This window comes from Propithecus coquereli, unplaced genomic scaffold (genome assembly GCF_000956105.1).
Source record: "Propithecus coquereli isolate 6110/MARCELLA unplaced genomic scaffold, Pcoq_1.0 Scaffold37, whole genome shotgun sequence".
Lineage (NCBI taxonomy): Eukaryota > Metazoa > Chordata > Mammalia > Primates > Indriidae > Propithecus > Propithecus coquereli.
Window position 1 is genome coordinate 2,251,184 of NW_012149396.1, and position 25,217 is coordinate 2,276,400.

The following is a 25,217-nucleotide window of genomic DNA, read 5'->3' on the forward strand; positions in this document are numbered from 1 at the left end:
TTCTGTTTTCCAGTGGTATTAAGGAATCAAGCTGGACTAATGAAGTATTAAATTTGAAATGGAACATCTTGAAAGACATAGAGACATAATCATCAAATTGTCATTTACCTTTATTCACCTTGTAAAATACATTTGCATTGTAATCCATGGAGATTTATCTAAAATCAAATTTCATATTGTTAATTTGGCTAAAATTGAGAATACGTTGGTGTACCTTGGAAGTGTATGGGCATTTCTTACCTGAATGGAAACTTTTTTTTTTTTTTTTCCAAAAACATTACATCTAATTAGAATTTTTAACTGAGTTCTATGAATTCAAATGTAAACTTCATAAAGGAATGATGAGCCAAGGTAATCATTTTGGACCCATTTGTCCTACAGTTTATAAGTTGGTTTATAGGTCAAATACCCAGATCCATAGTAAGTACAAGATTGAGTCAGAGAATAAATGAATGGTAAATCCTAACTTCTGTTAGTTACCACTTACCATTCTCTCATTTTTTAAATCATGCTAATCCTTTCTGAATCAACTTCTGCTTTCTGTAAGTACCAATTTAAGGCAGTAATACATTAAATACATATATTACCCATTCTCTATCCTAACTCTTATTTAATCGGGAAAGGTAGAGTTAATTAAAATAGAAACCCATCATATTATTAACATGACTTAGGGACATTAAAAGTTGTATCAGAATGGGTTAGAACTCTTAAAGATATGTATTTTTCCATAGTCACTAAAGTACCATGTTGACTGATGAAGTTATTTATGTCTTGCTCTCGTTTGAAACATAAATGCTAATGTGAAGTTTTGCAACTTTTTCCAACACTGTGTATATCACAATTCATCAAGAGAGGGTTTGAATTTCTGTGTATGTGTTTATAGAGCGTTATCAAGTTCTAAATAATTTAGTGTATTTATTCAATTCTATGTAAAACATATTTCAAGTGCTCCCTTTTATATATCAAGTACATAATATCACCAAGTAACAAATATGTAAAATTTATATTTTTAGCAATCAAACAGTAGTTAGAGAGTACTGTCTTTCAGCATTTTCAGTTTAATCATTTAAATAAATATTTATTCGATGAACTTTTGAATGAATCATATACCTGCTATCTTACTGGTTGCCAGGAATGAAATGTTGGAAGTCTATGCCCTAAAACAGCTTATAGTCCGGTGGAGGAAATAGATAAAGCAAGTAGGTTGTGGGAGTGGGGGACAAGGGCAACATAATGTAACCTAAACATCTGTACCCCCATAATATGCTGAAATAAAAAAAAATAGCAAGTAGATTGTGCTGTGAAGTAAGAAAACAGAGTACTATTGCCCCGCATAAAAGAGAAATAAATACAAAATATAAATGAACCAATCTTGAAGAACAAGTAGTAGGTAGGCAAAGAGAAGTATATATCAAGAAAAAAGAGCAGTGTGAAAAAAAAATAGAGAGCAAATGCATTTCAGGGGAACTGCACATATTCTGTTTGGCTCACAGGGCACAGGAAATGACAGAGGGGGACAAGCTGGAAGGAGGAGAGGTAAACTGGGTAGGAAGATAAGGTGGAATACCACGGCATTAACCCTGGAGAGAATTAACTAAAAGCTGTTGCTAAGGCTGTATCAGAATGCGTTCAGAAATGAAGATGTTTGGGGAGGTACTCAGAACAGATCTTGGAAACAGATCACATGTGGCCTGTGAGGGAGGACATGAAATCCAGGCCCGGACAAAAGCCAGTTGGTGGCACTTTTCACTGACACTGGCAGTGAAAAAGTGGAGTTATTGTGTTTAAAATAAATGATAGATTTTTAAGAGATTTTTCTGTAACATTTTATCTTTCCAGATGAAAAGAATTATTGTTTCATTCATTGGTAGGAAAATTAGTAAGTAATTGTAACTAATGAGTAACTGTTGATTAATATTTTAAGACAAATTGAGTTTTTACTTATGAGAAGTTATACATTTTTAACAGAGTGAGTTAGTAGTGAACTGTTATAAAGGATTTTTTTTTTTTTAAATATCAATAACAAACACTAAGTGAGAAGTGAGATGTTCTAAAATGTCGTATCATATGTGATGGAGAGTGTATGATGGATTGAAGGGGAATCGTGGTTGTCGGGTTCACTTTATCCATGCCTCATCACATCCGAGTGCCAAGCAGGAGACTGAATTGCAGGATTATAAATCTGCTTGGGGTCCTAGGTTGACTAAAATAGCCGAGGTACTCGGTATTCTTATTTTAGTTTTCTTAATGGCCTAATTGAATCGATCAATTGGCAAGTCAATCTGTTGTTCATTCATTTAACTACAATTTGATGACTCTGGGCCCTGTATAGAACTGAACTAAATATCTATATAATTAGAGGCATAGGCTTTTAATGAAAGAAATCAGACTAAAGCATATTTTGGATGATTTTTCTCTATAATTGTTATTTTTGTCGAAATAAATATTAACAGATACCATCTCGAAATTCATCTACTTTAAAAGGAAAAAAATCTTTTTAGTTTTGAAATCAATAGTTCGAGACTTTTATTCATCACTAAATTTATTACTAAACTCCATGGCGCATTAAACATTTTAGTTTTACTAAATGTTACTTGTATTTCAAAATAAATTAAATGCTACTACAATCTATTTTATAATTTCTACAGGATAATGATCTACAGGGAATAACAAAGAGATATATTCTTTGCTTTTTAAATTTATCATCAAGTTAGGTAATAAATTCATGTAGCCATATGACTAACATAAGGCAGGGAAGGGTAAATTCAGGTAAACATAGCTAGTTCCAAATGAAGGCAGACAAAGAATAAATCAGTTCTAGGTGGACAGTTTGGAGTCCTTATAGATAATTACTTTTCTAGGTCATAAGAGGAGAACTGTTTGTAGAATGATTCCAATAGATGATAAATCTGAAATGAGAAGTTGAACTCACTGGATGGAGCGTTTGGAATCCCATGTCTAAGAATTTAGACTTCATTCTATTAACATGATTGGTGGTTGGGAGTCCTTGAATGTTTTTGAGCAATGGATATTCTGACATAAAAAAGTGCTATTATGGGGGACATCAACAAAGCTCAGGGTTTCAAGATGGAAATCAAAATATTAGGGGAACCCATTACATTTTTCTTGCCATGCCTATCATTCTAAAGTGACCAATGATCTCCTCACCATATTCACAAGTTTTTTTCCTATTTTTACCCTTGACCTTGAGTTATGTTAGATATTGATTATATATATTACATATTATATTATTTTAGATATATATTAATATATAACATAAATATAATATCTAACATTATAATCTCCTCTTAGCTTCCATTCCCTGAAAGATTACTCTTTTCCATAAAGTCAAAGACAAAAATGATATATTTGGGATTGTCTTACACACAGAGGCATGAATAGTTTTTGGAAAGCAGAAAACTTGTCATTTCCCAAGAGTCTATTATGTCCAACATGTGACAGATTCTGCATTTACTCAGAATATGACATTTAGCAGCCCTGGGTGGGTAGACTGAAGGGTCAGGCAATCTTTTGTGACCCCCGTACAAACAAGAAGACTTCCCTAAGTGTGTGTAAAAGCCAAACTTATAACCTATGAAGCAAAAGTCACAAAAAATGGTGACAATACCTATATAGCTTGCTTCCTTCTCTAGTCTGATTTGACATCGATTTATTTTTGGAGCGTAAAAATGGATATTTAGTCATAAATTATGGGCATACCTTTATTGATTCAACATTGCCTATATAGGAAATAATCCAAGTATTTTGATTCATTATCAAAAACAGGAGCCAGATTCAAAAACTCATTACTTCTCTGGAAAGTTTTAAATATTGCTTTATGCATATATGTAAATTACGAAGAATTTTGGATTCTCTAAACGAACTTCGACACCTCATAATGGCAACATTTGTTTTCTGGGATTCTACTGTCAGATGCAATATTTAAAAAAAATTAAAAATGAAAAAAAAACACTTCCTTTAGACTTGCTACAAAAATGAAGCTGATAGACTCAAAATTTGCCTGTGAGACAGAAGGGCGAAGCCATACGCCAGTGATAAGAATAGATACTCTTCTTTCGTCTGCCAAACTCTAACTACAAATAGCAATATGTGTGTGTACATGGAGAAAGAAAGAGGAAATATGAACAGATGTAAGTGTATTTACAGATAGGGAATGTCATTTTTAGTATCAAATTGGTGTAAATAGGAAGAAAAATAATAGAATAGTAGAGTGGTGAATAATAGCTCCTGAGAAATGGCTTCCTTTTCCATGTCCAAAGCTCCTTGGCTTACAGCCCAATGGAATTTTTGATTAAATAAATTCTGATTCCTATCATCAGTTTGGATTAGGCTGGTTTTCCAGTAAAAATCATTCACAAAGTTAGAAGGAGTTTCATGGAATTTTTAACTCATGGCACATATTATAGTGCCTACTGATATTTGAAGACACATGGTACCTGCTGAATTTCCTAAAGTATAACTAGATGGGGGGTGGCTAAGGAGCCAGCAGGTGAACAGTAGGTTAGCTTGAAATTGAGGGTGCAGACAGAGCAAACTAGCTCTGTGAAGTTAAATTAATTTGTAACTCTTATGCCTGGGAAGAAATCAAAGAGACTACCCTACGGTAGCTTGCAGTGCCCTTTCATTTCCAATTGGAAAAATGTTTAATATTCCACTGAGAAAGGAATTTAATAAAGACTACCAAGGAGTACACAATGAGAAAAAAGGTCTTTGTATTCAGAAAGCATAAAAATTAAAAGCAACTACTGGTTATTTTGAGGAAGACAGTTATTAGGTTGTGAAAACTGCTGTTTTTTTCTTGCTGACACAGATGTCAACAGTCCATAATTTAATTTCTCTATGCCTCAGTTAGTCTTTAGATTCAGCATTGTTTCGTGCTGAGGTTCACAAGTTTAGTGCTGAGGTTCCTAAATCATAGTTTAGGAAAACGGCCCCATTAAAGGAAGGTTGTCATCATCTCAGGGTAAAAGCATGCATTCCACACTACTTGGGATAGTCTGAGTCACACTCAGTGTCCTAAAATAATTACTAAGAGCATTGCCTTTCACTCTAAAAAGTATTCCAGGTTGAATAATTTATATAGTCAACCTAGTCATCTACAATGAGGGAAGACAAAATTATGTGGCCCTCCAAATGCCATCCAAAGCATTTGGGAACATCTGCGAATGTGTAGGGTGAAATCTAGCCCCCAGCAGGCCTCATAGACTCAATTAATTTGATCATTGTAATGTCTAATAATAACTTTTAAAAAAAAATGCCTTTGAAAAGGAAATACTCCGATTTCACTAGTATACCTTCCTCATGTCTCTTTAGGGCACAGGGACTTATGACAGTTGTTTATTTTTGAATATGTTAATTATAGGTAAATGTGTCAGGTTGTATGATCCAAGATGTACCTTGACTTTTAATAAACTATTGCTGAAAGATAGTGTTTGAACATATTGAAGTTTTGTGCTGCCTCCCAAATTGGAAAGAAGAAAAGGAGGAGGAGGAAGTAAAGGAGGGAGCAGGGGTGGGGGAGAAAGAAGAAATATATTGAATTTATCAATTTCTACTTGAAAGATGCAAAACTATTTCTATGTGGAAAGGAAATGGGCTTCTTGAATATTGAAGCCCATTTCATTGAGAATATTGAGAAGAATGACTCATTTGTTGAGACTGTGTCTATATCAGTTCTTAAAATATGGTCCGTGGACTTTTGGGATTTCTTGAGACGCTTTCAGGGGATCTGTGAAGTCAAACTTATTTGAATAATAATACTAATATAGCTTGTGTTTTTCACCATGTTGACTTAAGAATGTCCTTGATGAAACAGTGAAAATTATTAATTTTATTAAGACTCAATCCTTAAGTACACATCTTTTTAGTATTCTGAATGTGAAAATAGAAAACGCACGTGAAGAAAATCAAAGTACAATAGGTTTTGCACAGTAGACATTTCTGTGGTCATTTGAGTTTCAAGCTGAGCTAGTTACCTTCCCCCACCCCCACTCCCACCATGGAACAGCATTTTTGCTAGAAAGAACAATCAAGAGCAAAACCATAGTTATTCAGACTTGGGCACTTGTTAGAAATTTTCTCAAAAATGGATGAAGTCAGCCAGTCACTTCCAGGAAAATAATATTTGGTGCTGAGGATGAAATTCAAGTTCTTAAATTAAAATCGGAAATTTACAAAGTTTGTATCTGTAGCTGGGAGCTTGAGAGCTTCCCAGCTTTGAAAGTCCTTTCTGATAGGATTGCTGGTGATAGTAACCAATGAGACTTTTTGATACTTTATTAATGTGTCAACATTTGGAAGATCTGTCTAATGCAATATATCATTCCAAATGATCAGTGATTGATGTGACAAAATCACGCATGGGTAGAACATCTATTTGAAGTACAAGAGAGATCAATGGATATTCATATAATGTAGCACAGGATGTTTATCGATAAGTTGTCAGATTCCACATTACAACTAATTTTCAAGAAACTGCTTATTGAGTTTTGGTATAGTGTTCAAGGATAATATCTACAATTATCTGAAAAGGCTATCAAAGTATGCCTCCTTTTTCCAACTAGGTATCTGTTTGAGGTCAGATTGTTTTCATGTAATTCAACCAAAAAAACATATCAGAACAATGTGAATGCAGAAAGTAACAATAACAATCTAGTTTATTATTATTATTAAACCACTCATAAAAATCTCTCCTTTTATAAAGGAGAAATTTATAAAAATGAAACGAACGACTATTCTCATTAACATTTTTATTTTGGAAAATAAGTTTTTTTGAAAGAGATATTTTTGGTAAGATGTGAATAAACAAATATTTTTTAAAAATATGTGTTTTGATTTTTAATATGGAAATTATTTATAGCTGTAACCTGCATGAACAAGAGCTCTTTGGTGTCCTTAATAATTTGTAAGAGTAAAAGTGGTTCCTGAGACCCAACAGTTTGAGATCCTCTCCCTATATCATTGTTCTTTTTCCTAATAATTATAGATCAGTCCTATCCAACTTAGATAAAGATTAAGCTAAAGTAGGCCAAAATTTCCATTTAAAAAAAGTTAAGAAGAAAGAGAGAGAGAAAGGAAAGAATAGCAGAGGCAACGTATTGCCATGTGGTGGTTCTGCACATTAAGGCAATCTGTGTAGTCTGAGATCAGTATCACTATAATGACTGTTTTCTCCTTCTTTATTTACATACTACCCTTTTGCTCTCTGGGAGGATTAGCTGTACTGCCACCAGGATAACAAACAGACTAGGTCAAATAACCAAGGCAACATTTTCTTTCCAACAGGAAAACACTAAACCGGGTTTTAGTTCAAACAAATCTTGACTTCTTTTAATCAATTTAGAAAAATAGCTGCATAATTTTATGCATTCACTTACATGAGCATCACAGCAAAGAGATCTGCTTTTGTAGTTTTTAATATCAAAATTTAACGTTAGGAAAAAAAAGTCAATTTTTGCTGGTTTGATTGTAAATCTATTGCCAGATTGTTTTCGAGGATTCACACGTGCATTTTCCTCCCAGTTTTATTTTAAAATATGTTATACATATATCAAATACAAGTATATGAAGTGTGTGTACAGTTTAAAGAATAAAAGGAAATGACTGTGTGTGTACCCATCACCCAGGTTATGAAATAGAATATTACAAACTTGTATTCCGATGCCCTTTCCTGTAATTATACTAGGCTCATTTAATTCCTGAAAAAATATCTTCATGTTCTATTAGGATCTGAATAATCAGTACCCATATAGTGAGAACACGAATTATTTTTTATCAGTGATTACTAATTCCATCACAGTTCTGATAAAATCAATTTAGTCAACAAGAGTCACAGCCTAGAATCTCAAGTTCATACCTCCCAGAGCCTTTGTCATCTGTACTATTATGGAGCTTAGAGGAAAATTTTTCATTTGCTTTTAAATGTGTGTCAAATTTAAAGTTTTAAATTATACCTTTTATAATTTTTGTTCCTTGTACAATTGTGCGATTTGCAGCACTATACACTTTGCAACATTAGAGTTTAGAGTATTTTTTCACTCTAAAAATACTATATGTTGTCTAAAAATCTTTAGAAAACACAGAAAAATTCAAAGATGAAAATAAAAACCACCTAGAATTCTATCTAGACACAAATCTTACACCTTTCACAAAGGTCAGCTCACAATAGATCATTAACCTAAATGTAAAACACAAAACTATAAAATTTTGGGAGATAGCATAGAAGAAAATCTAGGTAAACCTGGGTTTGGCAGTGCATCTTTAGACATACTACCTAAAAAAATTATACATGAAGGGAGAAATGGATAAATTGGACTTTATTAAAATTAAAATATTGTGTTCTGCAAAAGACAGTGTTCAGAGAATGAAAAAAAAAAAAAAGCCAAAGACTGAAAAAACATTTGCAAAACACACATCTGATTGAGGATTTGAATCCAAAATATACAATAATCTCTTAAAACTCGATAAGAAAGCAAACAAATCAATAAAAAAATAGAAAAAGATCTTAACAGACACTTCATCAAAGAAGACAGACAGATGGAAAGTAAGCATATAAAATGTGCACAACATCAAATGTCATTAGGGAATTGCAAGTTAAAACAAATATGATACGCGTTTATACACCTATTAGAATGGCTAAAATCCAAAAAATGACAACACTAAACCCTGGCAAGGATGTGGAGTAACAGAAGCTTATTCATTGCTGGTGGAAATGAAAATTTGTACACCTACTTTGGAAGACAGTTTGGCAGTTTCTTACAAAGCTAAACATAGTTTTACCATACGATCTAGCAATTGCACTCTAAAGTATTTACTCAAATAAGTTAGAATGTTTATATTTAGATAAAAATCTACCTTTGGATGTTTATATCACTTAAAACTGGAAGCCACCAAGGTGTTCAATATGTGAATAGATAAGTAAACTGTGGTACGTCTAGACAATGGGTTATTATCCAGCAATAAAAATAAATGAGCTATCAAGCCACAAAAACACATAGAGGAATCTTAAATGTATATTACTAAGTGGAAAAAGCCAGTTTGAAAAGGCTATGTTCTGTATGATTTCAATGATATGACATTCTGGAAAAGGCACAACTATAGAAATAGTAAAATATCAGTGGTTTCCTGGAGTTTGAGGTACGGTTAGTGTAGGAGAAATGAATAGGTAAAGCTCAGGGGATTTTTAAGGTGGCGAAGTTATTCTATATTATACTGTAATGTGGATACATGAATTCATTTGTCAAAGCCTTTAGAATTACAAAGAATTAGTTGCCCTTCATGTAAACTATGGCCTTTAGTTAATAATAATGTATCGATATTAGTTTATTAATTATTACAAATATACCACATTAATGTAAGGTGTTTAGAACAGGGGAAACTGCATTGCAGGAGGTGGAGACCTGATATATGGGAACTCTCTGAACTATCTTTTCATTTTTTTTTTGGTAAATTAACATTAAAAAATAAAATATTTTAAAAAATAACCATTTTGTATATTACATGATTTGTTTTTCTGATAGAAGAAAGTATAATAGTTTGTGTTGAAATGTCATCTCTTGTGCAAATAAGTAGCATTATATATGGGTCCCAGGTAAATTTTCTTTTAGTTGGAAGATTAAATTAAGCAGATCTTACTGAATGTTTTTCACTGGTGATATTAAGGAATAGAGTTGTGTAGTGTATGTAGTGGAAACATGTCTGCTGAGGGACGGGTGGTGAAAGTAAAGCATTGCATGGGTAGGCCTTTTTCATAAAGATATCTATTTGTAAATGCACATTTTGGGAACTTGTCCATTTCAGGAAATTTATTTTTAACCAGCATTATCTTTCAAACCATTTTTGTTGGAATTAAGTCACTTTCAAGAAGAAAAATGAAACATACCAACAGCAATTTTCAAGTTTTGAGACATTTTTCTACAATATTGGTATAATAAGGATTACACATTTGGAAAATGCTTTCAATATTTTCATTGTGAAGAGTATTTATTTTTGTTGCCAGAACAACCAGACAGATGTGGGAAGAATGAGAAAATGTGAATTTCTTTCTCCACACAAAGAATACTTAAAATAACAATTACTCTCCCAACTATTAACTTGAGAATTGGTGTTCTTTTATTACCCTATGATCCACCTGTGTGTCGTTGGGGCAGACCGAGGAAGATTGAAGACAATGTTATAATGTGTCCGAGATCCCCTCCCACCTCACTTCCTCTCTGATCACCAGCCACCCATGTTATGGCCCAGTTGGACCTAATCTCCCTCAGCAATTCTCCATTCATCCCAACCCTAGTTTTTTAGATTACATTGCCTCCTTTTCTTTGCATCAGGAGTTTGCTTTGAATTTAAAAAATGACAAAATTACAGGCTAATTCCATTTAATGCATTAGATTGAAACCAGTCTTAATTAAACCCTACCTAGAGGGATGAGGATGTTAACAGGGATCTGAAAGCATAGCATCTTATCTTAAACAAATAAACTTGGAGTGATAGAATTTTAGTCAACAGGTCAAGTCAGAGGATATCTCCAAGGATGGGAAAATCTCTAGGTTTACCTAAGCATAAGAGTGGTGCTGGAGTGACCCCAGGCATTATGAGTGGAATTTATATAACAGGAGGAAGAGAAACTCTTTACTCTCAGGGAGCTTTCCTGAAAAGTGAACCCTGTACTGTGTTTAGGACATTAAGTAAATTTTTTGCTTATTTCACATGATATACTTCTAGCAACTTTGGATCAAATGAGTTCTAAGTTTGAATCAAAAGGCTTCATAAGATTGTATAGACATTGTTTCAATTACCTGATAGTAAAAATGAATAAGCTGGATATATAGACTATTGAATGCATCAGATGAAGTAGGATACAGAGCACTGTATTCACCCAGGGTCTCGGGTCTAGGAGCAAATTCACTCTCTAGAATGTTGTTAAAAAATTAAAAATAAGCGAAAAGCTTAGCCACAGCCAGTCTTGTTATAAAACAAATAAACTTTAGTTATACAAATGTAACTTCCTTTTCAAAGAAATCAGATATTCTCTCAGTACCTGGATATTCTAACCTTCAGTACCTACATACTATTTAACACAATTCTAATATGCTTGTTTATCTTATTTCCTAAGCCATAGATGCAATAAACAAAGCAGAAGAAAGTAGAATAGATGTGAGTGGCGGGCAAAGAGAACATATCAAAAAGTTTTGGATGATAACATTTATTTAGAAGAGTTACTGATAATATTGTCTCGTTCTCCAATGCTGTTAAGTAAACGAAGCCTATAGCCCATGAGTAACTAGTACTCTCAAGCTTACGCTCTTTGCCATGATGTCATTAACAGCTAAGAATATTCTAATATCATAATCCTAGAAAGTGGGGATGGAAAAACCTCTTTCAGAAGTTTATTCGTAAGTTTCATTGGCATCTTTCTATTTTTCTTTCCATCATCCTGTGTCTTGTTAAGAAAAAAAAAATGGTTTGAGCTAGATCATTTATCTTTGCAATATTTTTTCATAAAATATATGATCTCGTGTTTATTTCTCCATAGATCCAGGGCTGCACAGGCAGCTGTATTTTCTGCAAAGACCATCCAATGTAGTAGCCATTGAAGGGAAAGATGCAGTCCTGGAGTGTTGTGTTTCTGGTTATCCTCCGCCGAGCTTTACCTGGTTACGGGGCGAGGAAGTCATCCAACTCAGGTATTATACATTTAAGACTTTTGCGAAGTATATGCTGCTGTTTATCTTTCTCTAATTTGATATAAATACCTAGAAATACAAGAATTATTAAATAATAATTGAATATTTTCCCACATTCCCTGGCATGATATACTGTATGAAAGACATGTGGCTATGAAATAAGGGGATGAAGGAAAGAGTTGAATTGAGAACAATTCTGAAAAAAAAAAGCTGAGGTTGCTCTTGAGGTTGCTTTTGAGATGGTCCTGCCCATCTTCAGTACAGATATTTTAGAGAATCTCATCCTAAGCAAGTGGTTTAAGGAGAGGATCAATTTTAAATATTCTTACCACACACAGAGAAAAGATAACTACGTGAGGTGATGGGTATGATAATTAGCTTGATTGTGATAATTATTTCTCAATGAATATATATACCAAAACATCACATTATACATTGCAAATATATATAATTTTTATTTGCCAATTATACCTCAGTGAAGCTGGAGATAGAAAAAACCAAAATTTTCTGAGTTCAAATATGTAGTATGTCATTATGGGGTGTGAGCAATTTCTTTTAGCTCCAATTATCTCTCTCTCCATCCCAACTATAACAAATATTTAAGGCAAGACAGGAGAACTTGGCTAGCTTTGAATTGCAGGAACATTAATAATAAGGTACAGTTGGAAAGTAAGTTCTTAATAGAATGGAATATTTTTTGATTAAATGGATCTTACTTAAGAAATTAATTTCATTGATTTTAAGGACTGGTGTACTCCTTTTTGACACGTTTATTTTTTATGATAGGTAAGTCCACAGGTCATAAATTAATCTTTAAATTTCATCTATCTTAAATATTTATTTAGATAACAGCAATACATAGTATGGTATCATAATATTTCTGAGACTGTTAAAACATACAGGAAATCCAGGTATAGCTTCAGTAGGTCATGATGTGTTCCTTGGATATAGCCAAGCACTCAGTGCAGTATAAAATACGCCTTTGTACAAAGATCACTAAATTGAAAATGAGAACACAGGACATTGACGTCCACCCTGGGGAACCACTCATTGAGGTTCTTAAGTCTAAAATGAGAGAATTGGACTAGATTATCTATAAGTCACTTTTTAGTACTAGAGTTAGTTCCAAGTTTGATCTACTTCATTTCTTTGATTACTGCACATAACTTTCCAATGGTAGTAGTTTACCTTGAATGAATTTTTGATCAATAAGTAAGATGTTACCAAGCCCCTATAATATAGAATTTCTTTCCAATTTCATAATTTGGGCTTTTGTGGAGTTCATGTAAAGTTCTGAGTACCTCACCTAATATACGTGCCATTTAATTTACTCTGTAATTACATATGCCCCATGTCTTACAGGTCTAAAAAGTATTCTTTATTGGGTGGAAGCAACTTGCTTATCTCCAATGTGACAGATGATGACAGTGGAACTTACACCTGTGTTGTCACATACAAAAATGAGAATATTAGTGCCTCTGCAGAGCTCACAGTCTTGGGTAAGTTAATGGCTAGAGATAAGTTGACATTGTATCCTTCAAAATATATCACCATGACATTTTAAATGCTCATCACTAAATTGCTTCCTGTGTTTATTAATGTGAAATTAATGTGAAATCCCAATACTTCACACATGGCTTTGCTCTGCTTTGATTAATTGTATAGGGGGTAATTGCAATGTTTGAATACTTACACATTGATTAAAATCCAGATATATTACTCTTTAGTCTAATTATTTTAGCGATACAATTGAAAAGTACCAAAAATTGTTAAGGGACAGGTATGTTGAATAACAAATGGGAGGTTCCAAAATATCTGGGAAAAATAAATAAGGAAAAAATGATGGAATTATACAAAAAATATACTCTTTAGGGGAAAAGGCAGATGCTATTTGAGATGACAGGGTCTCTGACATGAAATTCGGTATGTTGGTAAGATGGTTTTACTAATATAGAAATACTGTAAGCGTTATATTGAAAGTGAACTACTAAAATCAAATACATGTAAGGAAAACTTGTATCAAGAATATAATTTAAAGAAACTTACAGGGCATGAATGGTTCATCTTATTCTGAAAGGCCGGGTAACCCACATATCATTGCAAATTCATAATTATTATATATGGTAAGTACTCAAATATATATTTTATCATTTACTCTAGATTTCTTTGAACCAGTTTCATTTGAATCATGTAGTTTGGAGAAAGTGCCTTAACATCTGGATTTCAATTGCTTTTTTCCCGTAACAACAAAAAAATTGGTTATTAGTTTTGTAATTTTTTTTTCCTTTGGAGTAAATATTTTTGCATTTTAAAGAATTCAGGAAAAATCATAGGCTACTTCAAAGTTATTAAGGAGAAATGAAAAGATATTATATGATATTATATCTGCTAATTATATCATGATATTATTATGATATCCATTTTGTTTTTTGTCTTTACAGTTTATTCAAAAAAACACTTTGATTTGTGGACAGGGTAATAATGTATATAATGGTTTAGGGAATAGAGTTGCTTGTTCTTTAATCAAACTATAGATAGCAAACTAAGAATGGGAAAGAGACTTAAATTCTTTGGATTTAGAGGTAGTATTATTCTAACTAAAATATCAGCTGCCTTTTAAATGACAACAATTTAATTTAATCATACTTTATATTTTGGTAAAATAAATAGAGAACTTTTACATTGTAATGTCAAAGTATAGTAACACAGAATGGCTGTCATAGAAATTATCTTGTACTGTGTAGTAATAAAAAGGCAAATATGGTTATGAAATAAGCTAGAATTTATACTGATCATTGGTAAACCTTTGCTTGCAAATGCATGAAGTCAAATTTTATCTCAAATTAATGCACAACATTTTGACATATAATGTTTTGTTGGTATCTAGGCCAAATGTATGTAAATACTGATTTCTGAGGATAAAGTAAATTAACCAAGATATATATGTATGGACATATGTATGTGCACACATATTGGCATTCTTTTTTTAATGAATTATATAAATTATTATAAAATAATTATATGCTGTTTGATATATATAAAACCATCCAAAGATGCACAAAGAAAAAAATTTTCCCACTTCAGGCATTTATATCCCCCTGAAGTGAATAATTTTAGTAGTTTGGTGTGTTTTATTCCATAAATTCCTCATGTCTGATTGAGGCATGTATGCCCATATAAAGTTTTGTGGTTACATCACGCTGTGATACCTCTTTGATTCTTTCTTATGCTGGGAAATTAGTCTCTATCACTTCTAGTGAGTCTTGACCAGTATTTTTATATTACATAAGAAATATTTTCAACATAATAATATTGACAGTAACATAAATTAATGTAATAAAACTGATATGTAATATAATCTACTTATATATACATATATAAACATGTACATATATACACACATGCATGTGCCTATGTATATGTGTAGGTGTATATATGACAGATATGCACATAGATATATGTGAAACAGCATTTACACAGTTCAAAAAATGTGAGACACTCCTTCTTCACAGTATCTTCTCTGAGAGGTTTGTAGGGGGAGCCCATTAAATAGCAATACTTTTTTTTTTTTTTAATTTTTATTTCAGGGTATTATAGCAATACTCTTGCTTGTTCTAGTTCTATACCAATTGAGAAATAAGAAAAAGAGTAAGACATAGGGTGACTCAAATATCACCTTTCTTTTTCTTTTTCTTTTTTAAAGCTGCCATTGAGCATGTGGTTTGTATCTGTACGACAGAGACATGCCCATTTGGTCACTGGCAGGATATATCTTAGCAGGATGTCCCTTAGGTGCAGGTCTTGTCCCACTGGATGGTGGCTGATGGCAATGGAGAAGACTTGCTCTCTTTGGTTAGATGTGTTTCCAAGAGAGAACAGCAGGTGAAGGTAGCTCCTTCAACTTCCAAGCTGACTAAGTCATTTGTGTCATTTGTCCTGATCTAGCCTCCCACAACCCAAGAAATGGTGCATATTGAGGAGGAGGTGGTGAGGTCAGTCTGCTTTTAGAGGAGCCCCCTCTCCAGGGAAGAAAACATTATTAGAGAAGAAGCATTCACCATCCCTACCCCAACCTTAGGTATTATTATCAACCTCATTTCACAAATGAGGACATTTCGGCACAGAAAGATAAGTAATTATCCCAAAGGAGGATCTCAAATTCAGACAGTCTGACCCAAGAGTCCCAGGTCTATGCTTTATTATCCAGCAGTGTAAGAATTTGCCTTTCTCCAAAACAGTGCTTTCCCCCACAATATTTGCACATCTAACAATTTCATAAAATGAAGTCTCCTTATAAGAATTTACATTCCTATTAAATTAAGATTTCTTCTTATAGTTTTTCTGGATAATGCATTTTCTATTTTGTAAGTTTGCTATTAATCTTCTTTGAACCTTTATGTCTTTATTGAAACATTTATCTTTATTGTGTTGATTTGAAGGAACTCTTTATATAGGAAGAATAATAACTATGTTGTATGTATTGTGTATTTTTTTTTTTTTTCATTTTGTATATGGCACCAAATCTTTTTCTTTATGGTTTCTGGCTTTGCTGCCATTAGACTTACATTTTTATTTTAAATGAGCCATGCTATTTCCATAACTCTGGATATAGATCACATGTTATATGTGTAAATTAGAAGCATTATTAATTTTCTTAAAAATAGATCTATGTTTATGTCTTGAATTTGGGTGATCTTGGTGTTTTTTCCTTCATTTTTATTTTGAAGAAATTATTTGATAACCCAATATACTTTTTTAAAATGTTTCCTACAGATTTTATATGATTTATAACTATTGTAGAGGCTTAATTTCATTCATGAGATTGTTGGTATACTGTTTTAACTATTCTATGTGGGCTCTAAAAATGAATATTTATATAATTAAATCTTTGTTTTAGTCTTTGGCTATTATGATATAAAGTTAGGATCATCCTGCAGGACTGAGGTTATGGGGAAAATAGAATTTATTACCTTTTTTAAAGAGGAAGAGGAGGAGAAAAGAGCTTCATTATCCATATTATTCAAATTTATTTCTCATAATATTTAAGAATTGAAACATATTGGTATTCTTCGTAAGATAAAATTGCATAAGAAATCCAAGTTTGTGCTTATAAAATTTTAATCATGCATTTTAGCAGACTCTTGTTTTGCCTTTCAAGTTGTAATCCTTTCTTGTGCTTAAACTGGATATGAATGTGAATCTTCATGAATGAACAGACTTTTCAAGTAGGCTGTCATTTTACATACAGCAAGATAAAAAAAAATATTGCCCTTCTCAGCAATTTCAGAGTGAATATACATTAAATAGAATTTGAAGCCTGGTGTTTGAATTGCCTTCTCATAAAATAAAAATTGAAAATTCCATAATCGTTAAACCATTAAGGAAGTTTACATTAGACAAGATTAAAGACAACCTTGTTTGCAATGAATAAACTATAAACAAGTTTTCAGATATTTTCTTAATAACAATCATTTATGGTACTGTTGCTGACTTCTTAGTATAAGTATCAATAAAGTAACAATGGGTATCTTTTGGCCACAAGTACTGTAGGAGGCTCTGGGAAGGCTGCAAAAAGATTTGAAGCTTAACTTTCATGGGCTTGTCGAATTGTTACAAATTCATAAAATTGATTTTCCTATTGCCTTATGAATAAGCTGCTTTTTACATATTGCATAGACTCATTGGAATCTGGAAAGATATGAAGAGTTGGTTGTTGCCACACTTATAGATAACAGGGACCAATGCAATGTGTGTAGGAGGAAATGCAGAGGGAGGCTTTCTGAATATTGTTGCCAGCCTTTATTTCATCTTAATTGCTAGTGTCATGACTACCTGTATTATCATTTTTTTTTTAGAAGTTTTTTAAAAAGAATTCAAGAATGGTATTTTTTCCATTTTTATTTTCAAAATGTCCAGTCTTCTGGCACAAGGATTATAATCTGATTTCAGTTGGCAACATATAGCCAATCCTTTCCTCTATCCACCGAACTTACACACAGCTCTACACCCATAGTGAGACAGCCTTCAATACACATTTAGGAGATTTGCCTCTGCCTTAGGTCTAGGTTGATTCAATGTCTGAATCAATGCAGAAATGATTACTTTAAAAATGTATTTGACATTTAACCAATAAAGTACCTGACTTCAGACAAGCATGATGCTATGTCCTTGTACACAGACAGAGATGGGTGGAAAGTTCACTGAGAAAGGACTCTTCAGTAGAATCCATTAAGTCTAACCTTGGGGAGAAAATTACAATATTGTTGAACTTTCCAGAAAGGATCCTGGGATCCCCTTTAAAGCAGTCTGCAGCAATTTAAACAATCTACTACTAAAAGTTTACCTTTGTATGTAGATATTTTCAATTATTTCTTTTATCAAAATTTCAGAGAAATGTTGGCTAGAATTGGCACAAACTAGTTTTGTAGGGTACACGTAAGTCTTCTAGGTCAGCCTTATGCACTAAATTGAAAATTTAAAACCGAATCTAAGAGTTTTTCATGTCTTACGCTCCATGTCTTGCATGTACCACTTCAAATGGTGCTTAGGCTTAGACTTCTCACATGAAAACACCTCTGAAAAGAAGCTGCTCTTCGAGGCAGATGTTGGCCCTCCCTGAGTCTTCTCCCTAAGGGACAAAGACCCTTGAATCACCCTCTAGGAATGAGTTAAGTAGGGTTCTCTCTACAGACCTGAGCATGTCTACCTTACATAGATAAGTTCTTTAAGCCTGATGGCAGTGAATTCAAAATATTCAATTGTATTTTAATGTGTTTAATATTAATATAGACATGCATATCTGTATATGTACATATGCATACATATATGTGGCATATATATAAATACACAATACACACATATTTTCTATTTCTAGGAAATTTTCTCTTCAAAACCCATTCTAATTTTCTTTCAAATGCATATGATTATCTCAACTATTAAATAGTATTCTGATTCTGTAAATAAGAAAAGAACAGACTAAGATATGGGGGGAAGATAAACATCTCTTTTAAAAACTATTATTTTGTAACATAGTAGGATAGAAAAATCTACATTAATAGCTCACTTTCTTCTGAGAGTACTTTGAAAAATTAAAAATATGGCTGGATATGTAGTGAGCTAACCAAATACAGTTTCTAGTCCTAGATATACAACTGAACCACAGTGTTAGTAGTAAACCAGCAACCAAATGTTGAATACGTTTTGTGTATTAAGCATTTCGCCAAGCAGTCTTTGGGCATAGATCCAGACTTCAAGACTAGTTAAGGAAACAAATGAGAAGCAGGTGATTGCTAAAAAAGGCAAAGAACTATTGGGAAATGAGGAGGGGGGCCCTAAATAAAGACTTCAGTAAAGATGGGAGAATAGGAGTAGGGGCGGTGAGGTGCCAGAGGAGAGCCTTCTGGCAGAAGGAAGTAAGTGTGCAAAGGATTGGAGATGAGCAAGGAATGGGGAACGGGAAAAGAGTTGATGTGACTGACGGTCGTGGGTACCAAGGGATCTGATGCTGGACTGGCAAATCCATGCAGGTCTTTGGTATTTTGCTAATGTGGTTAGATTTTTTAAGGACAATGCAAAGATACGGCAAGATTTTTGATTATAGCTTGCTCCTGCTTAACCTTACCCAGGTATAGAAACTTCTAATCCTCAGTTCCTTCCTTTTTAAAAGAATGATAGTTACTTTCTTATAGGATTTGGTGACTGTGGGTATCAGAAGAATCAGAAGAGAATTCCAAAATAGCAAAGCACAGCTTTGGCTGCTCTGGGAAATAAGGAAATGTAAGATGTTCTTCTAGCCCTCATGAGAAGTCAAACAATCAAAAAAAAAAAATGCCACAGATATTAGAATATTCCCATGTACCCTTTGCATATTCAATTTTTGTCATCCATAAAATATATAATAGGTAGCAATAATTGGTCCCTACATAGTTCTTGTGAATGTTGGAGGGATCAATATAACGATGTCCTAATGATACGTAGAAATTTCTTTGGCAGTAAGCTCTAGAAATACAGACATCCTTCTGTGGGAGAAGGATGATATCCATCTGCGAAGCATTTTTTATATATATAAATTTTTTTACTTTCTTTTGTGATTCTACACCCTGCTGTTCATGTTTTCTTCCCAGCTAAATAGGGAGAAACTTAAAAGCAGAAGCCATGTCTTTTTCTTCTTGATCATTCGAACTCTCCATTTGTTCTCTGGCTCATCTGAGTTTAAACATAAGAAATACAATTGAATGTGCATAAAACATAAGTGATCTAACTTACTATCAAAATATTTTATAAATTTTCCATCGAGATTCATGTTTTTTTCATAGATCACTGCTATGGACTGAACTGTATACCCTCAAAATTCATATGTTGAAGCCTTAACCCCTAATGTGCCTGTATTTGAAGAAAGGATTTTTAGGATAATTCAGGTTAAATGATGTCATAATGGGGGGAGCCCTATCCAGCAGGAATGATGTCTCTACAAGAAAAGCAAGAGACACCAGAACACTCTCTCTCTCCACCCTTGCACACAGTGGAGAGGACACACAGAGAAGGTGCCATCTGCGAGCCAAGGAGAGAGGCCTTATAGAAGCCAACGCTCCTGGCACCTAGTTTTGGGCTTCCCAGTCTTCAGAACTATTAAAAAAAAAAATACATTTCTGTTGTTTAAACCACCGAATCGGTGATATTTCATTATGGTAGCCCAGGTAGACTAACATAACCACAGAAAAAGTAACTGTTGTCTGCATTATATACTATTAAAAAAGATTATTTGGTCGGTTTTATAAAGAAATGAGCAACAATGGAGAAATATTAACGTTTCTTACATATTAGTAGCACAATCTTAGATTTCCAGGAGTGTGAAAAAACACACCACTCACAATAGCAATGCATCAAAAATCATTTTGCTGTTTACACAATAGGTGTTATGTAGTTCTAAGATCCTTATACTTTGATGTCTCTTCATCTTACTTTTTTCATTATCTTCATCATCTCTTCATTTAATTATAACTAAGTATAAGATAAAATTTGCAGTTTAGATACTATATTTATAAATGATCTATCTGCATTTTAATAGTAAATATATCATTAACTGAAGAAATTGTATTTTTCTTTTCTAATCAAATCTTAGATATGCTCTATGAATTCAATTTACTATGCACAAGCATGTATATCTTCACACACCATCAACTCTCAGATGTATCTGGTAATGAAAGAAAACATGATAATTCAAAATTGATATGGTCTTTTGTGTTTTTATTTCTTTGCATATGCTTTAGTTTTGTAATTTTTTACTGAAGCATATGTGATATCGTTTGCTATTTTCTGAGCATGTACAATTGGCCCAGTAGAGAATTAGCCCATCCATATATTTGCACAGTAAATGGCACATCCACCTCGGAATTGGGTGTTCAGTCTCTTCCTGTTTTAGCTTCCAGAGGATCACCCACATTGGATTTTAGGTTTAGGTTCTTTGCCATAAATGTGAAGTAGTTATAATAAAATATATTAATTAAAATAATATTTATCTTTTATTACAATGTATAACTCTTGGTCTGAATGGAGTTCTCTTCAATTTACAACATCACTGCCTCTGCCTAAGTAGCAGTCCTTAAATTTTACATATATCTGTAATTGCCCTTATTAGCAGGGACCCCCTCAGTCATACACTTTTAATGATCATAGTCGTAAAAGAAGTGCCTTAAGTAAGTTTGTATTTATTGTCCTTCACAGAGTAATTACCAAATGGGTCATATTGAACCGAGTTAAGAGGTCGTGTGTATGTGTGTGCGCACACGTGTGTGTATGTATAAGAACATGATTCCAAACATAGTATATTAGTATATAGTGTAAGGCAGAATTAAACAAAAAAATAAAAATAAAAATCATCTGTTAGTCACTTTTCCCCATTACTGTGTAAATTTCTTAGTTACTTTCTTCAACTGACACTGCATGCAGTAACCCCATCTCTGCCCGCACTTTCATAATTCCTTGTTAATTCCACTGTTAACACTTACCACAGATAGAGACCATGATTGTCATAAAAGTATACAAAAGTTCTGTCCAAAATAATGTTTGAAAGATTCTGTTGAATATGTGTGTGTGTGTCTGTGTGTGTGTGTGTGTGTGTGTGTCTTAAAAGAAGGAAAATTGTACATTCAGGCTATTAGTAACACAATGATTTGATATTTCAATTGGCAATAAGAGCTAGTAATGGAAATACAAGTTGAATTGCTGTTAGGATTTGTTTATTCATTACACAAATATTTATTTGAGGGTCTATTACGTGCGGGGCCCTCCCTCTACTCTCTTTGTCCCTCCACTAAAGAAAACACTTTAGACAGCGTTTTACATTGATCCTTGAAATGGTTATGAATCTATTATTTTCTTTCTCAGACAGATAAGGGAGGAGGAAGTAGAAGCCCCACAGGGAAAGGCAAAGGCTGTACTAATTCAGAGCACTAAAAAAGCAATCTAAGGATATGATTTTAATTATCCCTAACAATCTAAGCAAGGTAGACTGACAATCTGTGGTTCAGAAGGAAGAGAGGTGCTGACGGTGGGAGAAAGCTGCCCAAAAGGGCATCACATGCCAAAGTTGCCCCGAAGTACCAGGACTGCACATGATCCCAGAAGGAATTTCACTCTGTGATGAGACTCAAACTATATTAGACAGGAGGGTTTTAATCAAGGTCAGCAAGACTTAGTATCAGTTATGCTCGCCAATTTTCAAGGACTAGTGAGCAAAACATGACATTTCTTTATATCCTTTCTAAGGATTTTTTTTTCTGATTTATTATTCCAATATATCTAGGTATACTCATTTCAATAACTTTACATAATATGATGTGGACTCATTTTTATAAAAATCTGTTATATGTAAGCAGGGAATCACCAGAGGAGTGAAATGTCTAGGTTATATGATAACTCTATGTTTAATAATTTGAGGGACTACCAGATTGTTTTTACACCATTTTATATTCCCACCAGCAGTGCATGAGTGTTTCTATTTCTCTATATCCTTGCCGACACTTGTTATTAGCTAACTTTTTGATCCTAGCCATCTTATTCGGTGTGAGTTGCTATCTCATTGTGGTTTTGATTTGTATTTCCCTGATGATTAGTGATGTTGAGCATCTTTTTATGGGCTTATTTATTGGACATTTGTATATCTTTATTGGAGAAAGGTCTATTCAGATCCTTTTCTCACTTTTTAATTGGGTTATTTTTCTTTTTAATATTGAGTTTTCATGGCCATATGTGTGTGCAGTGAGGTACATTTTGTCATGCGTTGTTGACTTCTTAAACTGACCCTGTGCCATGTATGCATCCTGTCTTGAGCATTAGATCTGACACTGCATGCAGTAACCCCATCTCTGCCCGCACTTTCATAATTCCTTGTTAATTCCACTGTTAACACTTACCACACACATGTAGAAGGCAGTTTCCATAGAAATCCATACAGTGATCTGTAATCACATATAACCCAGATTAGCTTCTCAAGGGAAGAGTTTTATCTTAGTCATTTTCATGTCCCCAGTGTCTTCAATACTAGTTGATATGGATTAAGCATTTAAGAAATACATAAGAAATGTAGGTGTTTCTCTTTGAGAATTGGATTTGGACTTTCATCCTGAATGTTGAGTTTCAGTACATGAAAATCTAAAAAAGTATCATGTTATATTTGCTATGGTTTCTGTCCCCTAAAGGTCACATATTGAAATTCTAACCCCAAAGGTGATGATATTAGGACGTAGGGTCTTTGGGAGATGATTTGATCATGAGGGCAGAACCCTTAGAGTTAGGATTAGTACCCTTGTTGAAAAGACCTCAGAGAGTTAGCTGGCCTCTTCCACCATGTGAGGTCAGGCAAGGGCAACATTTTGTAATCCTCCCCTCCCCCCAAAAAAATCTTTGTACACAATTCTCGTACTCTAAGCCTTCTTTCTTATTTAATCTATATTCTTGTTGAGAAAAGCTATTACTATGAATAAAGTTTTAACTGTGCTAAAATTAAGACATGAAAAAATGTCCTAAATTGCAGTAGAAATATTTTGGTAGTTATTCCTTATGAAACACATTATGGGTAAAAATTCAGTATGAATAAAATGGACAAAGTTAAAGATACAGCAACTATACAACCAAGAGAGACACCTAGTGAAAATGAAGGCTAGTCCACCATTAATCGATCAACACATATGCACACATGGAAGTAACTTCCATGGGGTGTTGGGCAGCTGGGAGGGGGGAAGAGGGGATGGGTAAATCACACCTAACAGCTGCAGTGTGTGCTGTTTGGGGGATTGACATGCTTGTAGCTGTGACTCTGGCGGTGTGAAGGCAATTTATGTAACCAAAAGATTTGTACCCCCATAATATTCTGAAATAAAAAAATAAAACTATAGGTACTGAGAAGAGATTTAGTGGTTGTCAGGAGCTGAGGGTAGTAGTAGAAGCTGACTACAAAGGGACAAGAGGAATTTAGGCGGGTAAGGGAAATGCTCTACATCTTGATTATGGTGGTGGTTACATGACTGTGTGTATTTGTGAAAACTCACTAAATTGTGTACTAAAGGGGTAGATTTTACCCTACATAAATTATACCCCAATAATCCTAATCAAAAAAGTAAACAAATAAATAAAATACACTGCTTACACTGTGAACCCAGCCATACTTGAAGTGAGATTTACTTTTGGACTTTCCAATTATATAAGCTACTGAAGTCTCTCTTTTCTTAAGCCAAAAAAAAAAATTCTCATTCAACTAAATTGTTTTTATTATTAGGTATTCCTAACAAAAACAAACAAAAAAACAAACAACCCTCTATGGTTACCCCAATTTGAATAATGCTTGATTAAACAGAGTTAAACAGGTACATACTATAGGACTTTACAAAATTTCTAACAGGCTAATATTTGGGAAATGTGTGTGCAATTAGCAGAGGCTCTAGAGTTAAACCCATTTGTTTTTCCATATTTGGAGGCTAAAGGAGTGCTATAGGTGAAGCATCTTCAATGTCAGCAGTAAAGTCACACCAATTTGGCTTATATGTAGCAACTTACTGTACACATTTCTATGGAAATTGCCTACTCAATTAAAAGGGAATTTTTACCACAGTTAATGGGTGTAGATGATTTTTTGTTCTTGCAGCTCAGACCCATTATATATTCCGTAAGAAGCAACATGATGCCATTTTAATCACAGCGCGGTGCTTCCCTCCTGCTAAGAAAAATAAATGTGATATTTGTGAGTTTTCATCTATCACTTCTTTAGAGGACCAGCAAAGAAAATAATTAGCCCAAGTGATTAAAATATATAATTTAATTTTCCCTTAGTATGTTTTTACTGACATTCTAAAAGTAGTTAGTGAATCCGACTGCCTAAAATTCGGTAGTAACACTTTATCACCGATTTACAGTGCATGAAAACAAAAGAAATTTTAAATGAGCTAGGGCACTGTGTGTGAGTGTGTGTGTGTATGTGTAAGTGTGTGTGATTTTGAATGGATGGTTAGCCGGATAGAA

General features: G+C 33.5%; 1 protein-coding gene across 1 annotated transcript in view; it reads left to right on the plus strand.

Annotated features, from left to right (window-relative positions):
* The window catches only part of DCC (DCC netrin 1 receptor), a 1,232,106-nt gene that overhangs the window by 487,683 nt on the left and 719,206 nt on the right, over positions 1-25,217 (plus strand). The window contains exons 4-5 of the mRNA XM_012651723.1: positions 11,552-11,702; positions 13,065-13,201. Coding sequence (XP_012507177.1) covers positions 11,552-11,702; positions 13,065-13,201 — 288 coding nt within the window. The remainder of the gene's footprint in view (positions 1-11,551; positions 11,703-13,064; positions 13,202-25,217) is intronic.